At 56.3% G+C, this 12,580-nt stretch overlaps 1 protein-coding gene across 5 annotated transcripts in view; it reads right to left on the bottom strand.

The window, feature by feature from the left end:
* Positions 1–2,502: 2,502 nt before the first annotated feature.
* PTPRF (protein tyrosine phosphatase receptor type F) overlaps positions 2,503–12,580 on the bottom strand; it is a 95,517-nt gene continuing 85,439 nt past the window's right edge. For 3 of the 5 annotated variants that reach the window (XM_077752038.1, XM_077752040.1, XM_077752039.1), the window contains 13 exons: positions 12,061–12,093; positions 11,191–11,288; positions 8,278–8,401; positions 7,948–8,123; positions 7,120–7,239; positions 6,653–6,807; positions 6,286–6,571; positions 6,025–6,203; positions 5,681–5,807; positions 5,354–5,479; positions 4,918–5,072; positions 4,694–4,829; positions 2,503–4,250 (listed from right to left, as the gene is read on the bottom strand). In XM_077752038.1, the coding sequence (XP_077608164.1) occupies positions 4,182–4,250; positions 4,694–4,829; positions 4,918–5,072; positions 5,354–5,479; positions 5,681–5,807; positions 6,025–6,203; positions 6,286–6,571; positions 6,653–6,807; positions 7,120–7,239; positions 7,948–8,123; positions 8,278–8,401; positions 11,191–11,288; positions 12,061–12,093 (1,784 nt within the window). In that variant the 3' untranslated portion in view covers positions 2,503–4,181. The remainder of the gene's footprint in view (positions 4,251–4,693; positions 4,830–4,917; positions 5,073–5,353; positions 5,480–5,680; positions 5,808–6,024; positions 6,204–6,285; positions 6,572–6,652; positions 6,808–7,119; positions 7,240–7,947; positions 8,124–8,277; positions 8,402–11,190; positions 11,289–12,060; positions 12,094–12,580) is intronic. The other 2 variants (XM_077752041.1, XM_077752042.1) reach the window with 1 other exon arrangement.

The raw sequence follows: 12,580 nt of genomic DNA, 5'->3' as shown, positions 1-12,580 counted from the left end.
CTCTGTGCTGACTGCCAGCTCAGAGCCTGGAGCCTGTTTCAGTCTGTGACTCCCTCTCTCTCTGACCCTCCTCTGCTCACGCTGTCTCTCTCTCTCTCCTACAAATAAATAAAAAACATTTAAAGAAAAAATAAAAAAATAAAAACAAATAAGTATTCATTGTACAACTTTGTGTTTAAAATATTAAAGCAATATTAATTCTTTACAGAAGATTTGAAAAATTAGGAAGAAAATCACCCAACCTCACAACTCTTGGTGTATTTTCTTCCAGATACTGTTTGTCTCAGTGCGTCTGTGCTCCTAGCTATAGGCAGATGGCAGTGTGGAAAGCGCCCTGGAGTCAAGCAGACGTGGGAGTGCGATGTTCCAGTTGGGACCTGGAGTAGGTTATTCAATACTTAGGTTTGGGATGGGGGGGAGGGGAGAGTGGGTGATGGGCATTGAGGAGGGCACTTGTTGGGATGAGCACTGGGTGTTGTATGTAAGCGATGAATCCTGGGAATCTATCCCCAAAACCAGGAGCACACTGTATACACCGTATGTTAGCTAACTTGACAATAAATTATATATTAATCCTTTACCTGATAGGTCATTTGTAAAAATCTTCTCTCATTCCGTTGGTTGCATTTTAGTTTTGTTGATTGACAATGAATTATATATTTAACCCTCCCCCCCTCAAAACCCCCCAAAACCAAAAAAAGCTCACTTAGATTCAGCCTTTCTGATCACAGTGAATGACCACCTCAACCTTCCAGTTTCTCAAGCAAAGCCTGTGAGATCCACCTTGACTCTGCCTTGACTCTTTATCTCATCTGACCCATAAGCAAGTTCTTCTAGTGCCATCGCCGAGATATGAGCATATCTGGCCACTTCTCACCACACCTGGGTTTCCACCGAGGTTCTCCCTAATGGCCTAGGAGTTGGTTCCCATTTCTTTCTTTTTTTCTTTTTTTAATGCTTTATTTATTTCTGAGAGAGAGAGACAGCGTGAGCAAGGGAGGGTCAGAGAGAGAGGGAGGTACAGAATCTGAAGCAGGCTCCAGGCTCTGAGCTAGCTGTCAGCACAGAGCCTGACACGGGGCTCAAACCCATGAACCATGAGATCATGACCTGAGCTGAAGTCACTGAGCCACCCAGGCACCCCATCCCATTTCCTTTCTTTTACAAGTTTTTTTTTTTTTTAATGTTTGTTTATTTTTGAGAGAGAGAGTGCAAGCGAGGGAGGGGCAGAGGGGGACACAGAATTGGAAGCAGGCTCCAGGCTCCGAGCTGTCAGCACAGAGCCTGTCACGGTGCTCGAACCCACAAAACATGAGGTCATGACCTGAGCTGAAGCTGGACTCAGCCATCCAGGCGGGCCCCCCCCCCATTTCCTTTCTGATGTCATCTCCCATTACTCTCTCACCCGTGGGTGGCTCGTGGTGTCAGGGCCACACCAGCCTCCACAATCAGGCACATTCCTTCCTGAGGCGTTTGCTTCAGCTGCTCTTTCTGCCAGGCGCTCAAGCTTTGTTTGGAGCAGAATCCCTCATCAGCTTGGTCTTTCTTCCCATCCCATCTTTTCAATGAGGCTTCCTCTGACCACCCTTCCCCACGTGCCTAATCCCTCCTATTTTAATTCCGCCCCCATGGCACTCATCGGTAACAAACTACATATACGTCTGTTTATTATTTTTCATACGCACCATATTTCCTCCTATGAGTATAGATACCACAAGGGTAGAAGTCTTTGTTCAGGTCACTGGCTGACAGAGTGGACCGTGTCGTGGCTGGAGGGCAGGGGGCGAGGGGCCAGGAGGAAAGAGGAGACTGTAGAGGCCAGGTCTGCAGCCTTGGAGACCCAGGGTGTTTGGGCCAACCGTGAGGGCTTGGCAGGGTCTGGCCCGGACAGTGACACGGTCACGTCTGCCCACAGGAAGAGCCACTCTGGCCGCTGTGCTGAGAATGGGTTGGTGGGGGCAGGCAGACCTGGGTGGATGGGGTGCCACGCACTGATGCCACTGGTCTGACCACTGGTAGAGAGGCCACAGGGTTCAACAAGATGTTGCTGGGGGTCAGATGGCCACAGTGTCCGGTATCAAGGATTACAAGGGTCCTCGTTAATCAATTTCCGTATGGTCCCAGCCTCCACTGGCACATGCCATCTCTCTCCTCACAGCAGGGGAGAAGAGGAAAGGGGAGGGAGGGGTGTGGCTCCTGGAGAATCCCTGACACGATGACCCAGAACATCCTGAGGGCAAGGAGAGGCAAAGGGTCTGCCCTTTGCCTAGGGAGCTGGGTGCCCTGTGGGCCGTCCTTGGCACACACTGGCATCTGGTTTTCAGGGTTTGTAATGTGCCTTCCTGAAAGTGGGCAGCCATGCTGGGAGCCCGACCTGCCGCAAACACTTGGGGCAGCCTCACTGTCTCCTTAGGAGCAGGCCATCTCCAGAAGGTACCCCTAGGTATTGAACTTACGGAGCCCTCTCTTTGGTTCCAGAAAGAGCTGAGACAGAGGCCCGGGTTTGTAAGAAATCTGATTATTCAAATTTATTACCATCAAGAATTATGCAATGATGCTGTAGTTTTCTTAACAAATAGAAAACAGACTGTGTACAACAGTGGACTCTACAGCACTAGCATCCACAAGGTAAAAATGAATGTTTCATCCAACATTACCAACCCTGGATTGTTGATCTTGACTGAGCCTAGCTAGATCTGGGGACGTCTGCTCCATGTCCCTCGGCTAAAACAGCTATGCACCCTTCCCCGCCCCCACTTACCTATCTAGATAGTGCTGCCCAGAGGAAGAGGCCCTCTCCCTGCCCCTCAGTAAGCCAAGATAATAAGGATTGAGTATAGTACCATTGAGAGAAGTCCAGTAGTCTTGCCACATTGGTTTATAAGGGCATCTTGAAGGAGTGGAAAAGAGCAATTCTCAGGGGCTTTGAAAACGGCTGCAAACCAGGGAGAGACATCATCTGGCCCCTGCTCCGAGGATAGACATGTGCTACCAGGCCCACTGGCCTAGACCTGAAGGGCCAGCTGTGCCCCTGCTCGGCCCTGAGGTGTGCGGGGCGTGGTACACACCCTGACCTGTGTCAATCACCTTGGCCCCACGGCCAGATCCACAGCTTACCAGCACCACGCCATACCGCAATGCTGGGGACAAGAGCAAGGCTCTGTGGGCCCAGAGGCCGGCCTGGCGGCTCCCCTGGGCAGCCCAGGCACACAGAGCCGCCTCCCCTCTTGGGGGTTTGAAGCAGAGGCCAGGGGGATGACTCTGTTTTTCTTGGTGGGTTTTTTTTGTTTTTGTTTTTTATTTTTTGTTTTTGTTTTTTTTTCTTTGCGTTTTTTTAAATCTTTGCAAACACGATGGTGATGAGGAATGCCTTGCCAGGCTCCCCGAGACACGTCTGTGGTTCTGGGCTGTGAATGTTACACACACACACGGGAACAGACATCTGGGGATGAGTGTTTCCTATCTCCTCCCCGCCCACCACTGTCTGTGGGGCCTAAAATAAGGCTCTGAAGGAAAAACAAAACAAAACTTAAAAAAAGAATTGTGTGTCCCCGCATTTGGCTGAAACACGATCTTGTCGGAACGGCTGGAGGAGCAGCTGGACCGGGGACGGCTCCAGGCCCACGGCTGGGCCTGCACTTAAGCCGGCAGCCCCAGCTCCACACGAGGAAGGCATGTTCTGTCCTTCAGCAGCAAGACTCATACAGAAAGGAGGTCCAGAATGAACTCAAAAAAGAAAACAAATGGAGCCCCCAACCCCACAGCAGCCCATTCTGCAGTTAAGGATTTGCAAAAGGAAAATCAGAGGGAAAAGGCTAGAATCCCTCAGTCTACCCCACTTAATGTATAAAAAAGGAGACTTTGCCCCCATCCCCACCCCATGAAAAGAAGCATGAGAAACGCGGCGGCAGCAGAACAGAGAGCTCGAAGCAGGCTCTGGGCGGGCCTGGTGGACAGAGACGGGCCACGGCACCTGCCTGCCGGCCCACCCACTCGCCCAGGGGTGTTCTGGGCTCTCCATTTGGTGTGGCAATGTTCCTGAAACGCTGTGACCCCAGTGGGCTGTGCTCTGCCAGCAACAGCATCCGTGCAGGAGGGCGAGACGATGGTCGGTATGGCTCAGAGGAGCTGAGTCCCCTCCGGAGCCCCAGGCAGGGGCAGCGGAGGAGAGGGGGCGGTAGTTACGTTGCATAGTGGTCAAAGCTGCCAAGGTACTCCAGGGCCGCGCGATAGCACAGCTGGTACTGGTCCTGCCGGAACAGGGGGCTGGTCAGCCTTAGGTGGTATGAGTGGAGGCTCCCGACAGGCTGCCAAGGGCACTCACACGGTAGATGGTGGGCCACGAGCAGGTGCTAGACCCAGACATCTGCCCCAGGTAGTGTCCAGAGAGCCCGGAGGAGCCTCTGAAGGCTCACCTTTTCCCCCACCCCTTGCCTCATACCTAACCGTCCCCTCCCCGCCGACGGCCACCTCAATCAAGTTTATCTGCTCCTGGACCACGCATCCCATAAGGACTCCCGTCCAACCCTAGCCGGGGAGCAGGCACTCTGCTGTGCTCAGTGGGGAGCTGCTGAACGAGAAGTGTGCTCCCCTCATCCTATCCGGCACCTCGCGCAAAGCAGGTGAGGGTAGATGCTGGCGGCACGTGTGTGCGGGGAGCTGGGCACATGCACCAACCAGTGGGCCTGCGTACCTCTGTCTGCACCATGGCCGGGCGCTGTGTGCGCAGGGTCTTCACGGTCTGGAACATGTCGACCACGCCCTCGTAGCGCATCCGCTCCAGGACGATGCTTAGAGTGATGAACACCCCGGTGCGGCCCACGCCGGCGCTGCTCAGGGACAGCACCGGATCAGGGGTCCTGCCCACCCTGCCCACAGTCACCCCCCTCCCCCAGCCCTCCGAGGGGTCAGCCCCACCTGCAGTGCACCGTGATGGGCCCGTCCTGCCCGAACTGCTCCTTAGTCTTGTGCACCTGCCCGATGAAGTCGATGAAGCCCTCACCCGTCTTGGGCACACCCTGCTCGGGCCAGTCTGTGAACTGGAACTGCCGGATTGTCCTCGACTGCCCATCCTGGGAGAGGTGGGTAGGGAACAGGCGTATCGCTCGTGCCTCACGCTGCAGCCCCACCAGGCCAGGCGGGCGGGACAGTGACACAGGTGTGCACCCGTGAAACCACAATACCTGAAGCCACCCCAGGAAATGTGCCCATGCCCCCACACCTGCACCCTTGCCTCAGATTCCCAGAGCCTGAGCCAGGGCACGGTGCAGGCAGCCACCATGCCACACAGTGCTCAGGAAGTGCTGCAGACGTGCTTTTGTGCAAAGATGCACACTCCCCTCTCTACACTTACCCGGGCGTCCGTGACCTTGAATTCACGCAGGATATACTGGGGCATGTTGTACTCTGCCATTGGGTCAACGACAAAGTACTGGTAGCGAGCAGAGCGCTCTGCTGGCCAATACTGGTGGCATTTCTCCTGTGGACAAAGAACCCAGCCCCCGTGATCAGGTGGAGGGAGTGGGGGAGGGGAGCTCCAGGTTTCAGAGGACTCCAGGGCTGGGCATCTTGGGTGGTGAGGAAGGGGTCTGAGGGTCTGGGTGTGACAGGACAGAGTGGTGAAGACATGGCTGGTGTGCTCCCAGGCAGAGGAAGGGCCCGGGGGAGGGGAGTTGCTCACCCTGCCCATCTCCCGAAGCCTGGTCAGCATGACGATGATGGTGGAGTTGTGCTCCCACAACATGCGCCAGAAGTCCTCGGTGCTCTCGGCCAGAGGCCCCTGCGTGGCGATGTAGGCCTTCTGCTGTCTGCGGTGGACACAAGACCGGACATGCCGGAGGTGCTGTTGCCCCCTGAGTCTCCCTAAGACCGCCCAGTCCCTTGGAGCCCTGCCCTGATTGACTACCCCTCCTCCAGGAAGCCCACTTTGATCTTCTGGGCTGACCCTGCTCTGCTGTGCCCCAGCTAGCCAGCTGCAGGCCTAGGCTCCCATAGGGCATGGTGTGCAGTTGCAGGCACGCTGACCTGTAGCCATCCAAAAAGCTGGCATTGATGTAGTCAGAGCCTTCCACACCACGGATGGGCTGCAGACACACCCGGGTCAATTCATAGGGCATGATGTTCACCAGGCGGTTCTTGAACTTGTTGCAGGGCAAGTTGGCGCTAATGAAACGGGATGTGTGGGCCTTGGAGCTGGCCAGCAACTAGACGGAGGAAGGGGCTGGTCAGGCCTGGCTTTCTAGGAGGGGATCATCCCCATGACCCAGTCCAGGCCCCCGAGCCCACCTTGAACTCGAGCTCCATAGCAGTCACACTCTCCCCAGGAGGCACTTGGCCCAGCTTCTGGATGTGGGCATACAGGCTGCGGGCAGGCACCTCCGTGTGTCCGCATGTGGCGGCTTCTAGCAGTGCCTCGTGGATGAACACATACTGGTCCTCTGTCTGCACCATATAGTTCCGCTGCGATCGCATGCATGTCACGTGGCCGTAGATGTCGACTGTCTTCTCGTGCTTCATCCGCTCCAGCATGGCATCAATAACGATGAAGCAGCCCGTGCGGCCCACGCCCGCGCTGCAGAACACGGGCTCGGCTTGGGGCAGAGGTCCACCCCACCTCCCACCCCACCCCTCTGGTGGCACTGTACCCCCTCACCTGCAGTGCACCACCATGGGCCCTGCATCGAGTGGGTTGCAGGCCTTGACCCGCCGCAAGAAGGCCAGGATGGGGGTCGGGTACTCGGGAACCCCGTGGTCTGGCCAGGCCATGAACTGGAACTGACGCAGCTCCCTCTTCTCGCTGGAGCCACTCTGGGGAGAACAGTGGGGACAGACAGTGTGGCAGGAGTATGCCTGCTGTAGACTCAGGGCATGGTGACCAGACGCTGAGGCCGGATCTGCTGCTCTCACGGGACTCAGAAGCCGCACAGGATGGACTGAAGGAGCTCGAAGCATGGTTTTCATTCATCCCACCCACAGCCCGGGCTGCCACAGGGCACTTGCACACCTCTAAGCCCTGGCTTCTAGGAGCAAATTCCTGCTCGCCTGTCCCCAGCACAATTAACTCAAACTGCTGTCCTCATGGGGCCCGGGTGGGGGATGAGTCCCAGAGCAGGACCGTACCTTGTGGAGTGCAAAGGTGCGCACAGTGTACGTGGCCAGCTCCACTGTGTCCAGCAGGGACACCTGAATGAGGCCGTAGGTCTCAGTGCCCCGGGCGGGCCAGTACTGGTCGCACTTCACCTACAGAGGGACAAGTGGGGAGTGTGAGGGTCCTTAGAGGCTCGGACAGGCAGGGGCCCCGGGGCAAAGAAGGGTGGGAGGTCTAGCTTACTTGGCCGCAAGGCCCCTGGCCCTGAACTCGCAGATCTGTTATGCCACCCTCTCACCAGACCGTATCAGTTCTCACGCTACACTGCCATCCGTGCCTGAGCTGGGGGAATGAAGGCCGTAACTGAAAATTATTTATTCATGACCAGATCGTACCAGGCACATTTTCTGCCAAATTTACCCATAACGTTTATGCGCCATTTTCAAGCTCTGTAAATTTTACGTTCCAGTCAATGCTTTGCAGTGCAAAAGCAGATAACAGCAGCTCTTCCCACTAATTAACTTAGGAGATGTGTTACTGCCCCAGGAACACTCCAGCATCTGGGGAACATGTGAACGTCTCGGGAACATGCTAGCAACTGGGGAACATATTAACATTCCTGGAAAATGACAGCATCTGGTATGACACGGTAACATCCTAGGAACCTGCTGGCTTCTAGGGAACACGCCATAGCCCAGGAATAGCCAGCAGCCAGGGCACATGGTAGTGCTCCGAGAAGACAATAGCACTTGGCGAGTTCCTTGAGGAACTTCCAACAGAGACAGAAAAAGGTGCCGAAAGTCACCTGGTGGCTGAGTATTTCCCCCCTCCACTCCCGGCAGGCCCCTGCGCTGTCCTACCCGGGACTTCTCCTCCAGCCGCGTCATCATGACCACAGTAGCCGTGCGCTGTTCCCACACCATCCGCCAGAAATCGCCCATGGTCTCAGGCAGTGGGCCCTGTGTGGCAATGTAGGCGTTCTGCTTGCGGTAGCCATCGATGTAGTTGGCATTGATGTAGTCACTCCCTGGGACACCTATGGGCATGAAGGGACACGGGAGAGCATTATGCCAGAGCCCCCCACCCAGCCCACCATCCCTTGGTGTACCCATGGGGCCCACGGATGGAAAGTCACCCCAGCCAGCAAGGAGGAGAGCAAGGGGATGGGAGGGGCACTGCCCTCGGCTCACCATCGATGGAGGTAAGGATGACCCGTGAGTGGTCATAGGCAATGACATTTGCGTAGCGGTTCTTGGGCTTGTTCACCTCCAGGTTTGAATTCTCCCATGTGAACTGTTGTCCAGGGTCAATGGACTGTAGGAAGTAGAGGTGGCAGGTAGAGCAGGGTAAGAGCTGAGGTCTCCCTACTGGCCCCCAGACCCAGCCTGCCAGGTGGCAGCCACATGCTGCCTTTGCTCTGAAGCCACGACCAGCTCCACGCCCCCAGCTGTGGCACTCAGAGGCTGCCACATCGCCTGCTGGGGAGGTGATGGACCAGAGGCCCTTCTGACCATGGCACCAAATCCCCTTGCCCAGTAGGGTGGTCGGCGTGGAGTAGAGGCAGGGGAATGTCCCTCAAGCCCTGCACCCAACTAAGGAAATGAGTCCAGACCAAGAAGGAGCAATGTGACTCAGCCGTGCAGTGCCCAACACGTGCAGTGGGCCACCCTGCCCAGCCCTCTTCCCTGCAGGCAGGGCACGGTGTTCCTCTAGGGTTCGTGTGCCAGCTTTTGCACTCCGCTACCTTGCAGGGCCCTCGTTTGCTCACAGGATCTTGCACTCACGTGCTGGAGCTGCCCACAACCCTGGCTGTAGCCTGGGTGCCCCGAGCTCGCAAGCTGAACTGAGTGGCCAGCAGCCTCCTGGGGAATCCCACCTGGGGTCCCCACAGGTCCCGCCATCTCAACCCTTGCTAAGCGGACTTCATCAGCTTCCCTCCACACCCGGCTCTGCCACTGGAGCACCATCTCGGTCAGAGGCACCTTCACGCATTTATCCCCCAAAACCCTGGCCAGAGCCCTCAAGCCATCCTCAAAAACCCCTCTGTGCCCCTGCCCCCCTCAGTCACCGTGTCCTTGTGCTTTCCCGCCCCCTCGGCTCTCTTCAGCCAGGCCACTGCAGCTTAGACTTGGGCATCTCGCTCTCTGCCTGTGCCCCACTCTGACTCCCTCTGTCCTGGAGCCAGAACAATCCTCAGAAAAACACAGATGTGATTATCAATTTCCTGCTTCAATGCCTTCCGCGGCTCCTCATCCCCACAGATGATAATGACCATTAACGGCTGCGTCTCCGGGAGAACTCCCCGTGTGCCTGGCACTGTTCTGAGCGCTTTGCGTGTATTCCCTCACGTACTTCCCCTACGAAGCAGGCTCTGTTACTACCCGCCTTTTACAGAAGGTACGATCCGAAGGTCTCAGCAGAGCCCATGATGCGCTCCATGTTCTGGTGCCAGCCAGTTACTCTCCGCATGACGGCAGGCACTGTTTCTTTGAGACACTCCAGCCTGCCCTGCCCCTCAGCCTGCCTCAGTGCGGTCAGCCTACTTTCTCTGCACATCCTGTCATATTTAATACTAGGGTATACTGTCATATGCAGTGTTGATTATCTGTCTGAGCTCGTCTCCCCCACTGGTTGAGCTGCCTGAGGCATTTGTCTCCATATCCCCAACATTCAGCATGGGTAAGTGCTCGACAGCGCGTGATGACTGACTGACTGACCAACAAAGGTGACAGAGCTATGGGATCTGGGCTGAGAGAAAGCCTACTGCAGGCCCAGGCAGGCAGAGAAGGCTTCCTGGAGGAGGAGGAAAAGCTCACACTCGAGTAGAGAAGTGGGCAGAAGGTGTGAGGGGGAACATGGCGAGCCTAGACAGTGAGGCGCAGAGACCTGTAGGCAGGAAGGGCTGGTGTGGGACATGGGACTGGATGAGCGTGGGCAGAGACCACTGAAGGCCCCCCTGACCAGTGCAAGCATAGGCTGCGTGATTCATCAACTTTGTTACCTTTGCAGCAGGGGCTTATAGCAGAGCAGGCCCCAGCGGGTGCTCTACGGGTAGAGGCGGTAGGCTCTCCTCACAGCAGACACGTTCATCAATTTGCCTGCCAAGCTCAATTTCCTCTGTGGAAACCTGGCCCACAGCCCTCGAAGGGGAATCCTGGGACCCCAGGGTACTACACACAGCTGAGGGCGGACATCTGACTAGAGGGAGCAGACTTGCAGGCTGGGCTGAGTCAGCCCATCAATCATCTGTCCATCCATCATTGATCAAAGTTGAGTCCTGGGCCAGGCCTGTGCTGGGAGCAGGGGCGACAGCGGGAGAGGAGCCGATGGGGCAAAACGACACCCCTGTCTGTGCTCCTTAGAGGACGTGAGGCTCTCCTTCGTTATCTGCTTCTCTAGCAAAGCCACCCCACCTGGCTGGGCTTCCTGGAGGCCCTCAGACCCCAGAAGCTCTGAAATCAGAGCCCCAGCAGGTAGGAGTCAAGACCAGAGTGCACAGAGTATGGGGAGGGCCGGGAGCAGGAAGGTTTGTGCAGTGTGAGCAGCGAGCCTGGAGTCCCCCAGCTGTCCACTCTGTGACCCATGAGGCCCTGAGAACACACATGAGCATGTGCAGGCGCAGGACACAGGCCGTCCGGCAGGCCTGGGTCTGAATCCTGGCTCCACTACGCATCAGCTCTTTGATCTTGGGCAAATCACTTCCCTTCTCTGAACCTCAGCTCCCTCATCTGTAAGATGGGATTAACAGCAGTACCATTTCATGCTCCAAGGAAGACAGGACAGGATGGCCTGGCCTGGCCTGCTGTAAGCTCTTGATAAATGAGCTACTACTACTGATCTGTGTGTGTGTGTACGTGACCTTCTGTCTGCTTCTCTTTGCATGTGGGCACATGTCTGAGTGTCAGACTTGGGGTGCTTAAAAGGGCTTCATCCAGGCCTAGCACCTGAGGAGCTGGGCTCCCCACTTGCCGCTGCCGATCCCTCCAATCTGTGCTCTGGGAAGCCTGGGGCCGCCCACCCACAACTGGGACCGGAGGCAGGGCAGGAGCTGGTGTGGGGCTAGGCCTGGGCCAGGCACATGGCAGGGGGTGCAGATGTCTCACCTCGTACTCCTGGGAGAACTTGAGGCCATCGTTGGCTTTGAGGCGCTCGATGTTGTCCGCCAGGTCAGTAATGGGGATGGGTGGGTGGTCTCGCATACCTAGGGGTGGAGGCACATAAGGGCAGAGTTAGTGCAAGGCCTGTGCAGGGTGGCGGAGACAGCCCCAATCCACGTATGTGCACATGTGAAAACGTGTGATCATGGAGCACTCGCACTGGTGGCATGGAGACAGCAGCACATGCGGCGACAGGATGGTGGAGCACACGGCGGCGGCCAGAGGGTGGGAGAGGACAGAGGAGTGTGTGTGCCCAGAGCACGTGTGAGCATGTGTGCAGGACACGGCGCTGAGTGGGGGCACCAGGGCCTTGCCCGGCGGGTTCTCTGGAGGGATGCCAGGCATCCTTCCTCCTGGGCTGGGGCTGGAAGCCCAGGTTGCGGGGTGGGGCAGCTACACACCCACCCCACAAACCCTGCCCATGCACAGCCCTCCTGCCCCTCACTGGCGCCAGTCACTGTGGGAGACTTGGTGACATCATCGTCTCCACACCTAGCGTGTGGATGGAGTGGACGCAAAGTACAGAGACATGGCAGAATGACCCAGAAGAATCTAGAGAGAGAAGCAGAGATAAGGAGGGAGATGTGGAGACAGGAGAGGTACCCAGAAGGGTGTCAGACTAGGACTGAGGCGACAGAGGCAGAGGGCGGGGGCCGGCGGGAGGGAAGACAGGATTGGAGGGAGTTGGGGAGAGAAGGGGAGAAGAGAGGAGAGAAGGGAAAGAATCTAAGGAAGGGTGGTGGAGGCGAAGGGGTGAGAAAAAGTTGAAGGAAACACACAGAAGCCAGAGTAGCCCCCGGAACTTGGAAAACTAACTTGAAATATTCGGGCAACTGGGGACACTGGAACCTGTAGAGAAAGAAAACACAAAAAATAGCGGGGCACGAGAGGAGGGCCCATCAACCTTCTCTGGTTACAAGGGACACATGGAGTGGCTGAGGGGGGTGGGCAGGCCCCACCACGGGCCCCTCCTGCCTCCCAGGGACACAGACCCATCTCCCACCCAGAGCGGAGCGCTCCCAACACCCAGAGGCCAGGACAGCCTTGCGGGCCTCTTTTTAAGACTGAATTCTAGATCCAAACCAACCCTCATCCCTACTGGTATCAAAACTTGACCTTGGCTATTTTCAGGCGGGGAGGCAAAAGGGGAGTGTGCTGCTTTCGTATTAAGAGATGAGGCACGCATGGCCAGAAATGACAGGGCCAGTCTGCCCAAGAATGTGCATGGAATGACTATATATTCTGTGGCTTTGAACAATTTTCAGCATAAAGATTAAATTATAGGGGCAAAAAAAGTTTACTTTAGAAAAAAAAAAAAAAAAAAAAAAAAAAAAAA

The sequence above is a fragment of the Crocuta crocuta genome, unplaced genomic scaffold, assembly GCF_008692635.1.
Source record: "Crocuta crocuta isolate KB4526 unplaced genomic scaffold, BGI_CrCroc_1.0 scaffold367, whole genome shotgun sequence".
Lineage (NCBI taxonomy): Eukaryota > Metazoa > Chordata > Mammalia > Carnivora > Hyaenidae > Crocuta > Crocuta crocuta.
This window is presented reverse-complemented; position numbering and strand designations above follow the sequence as displayed.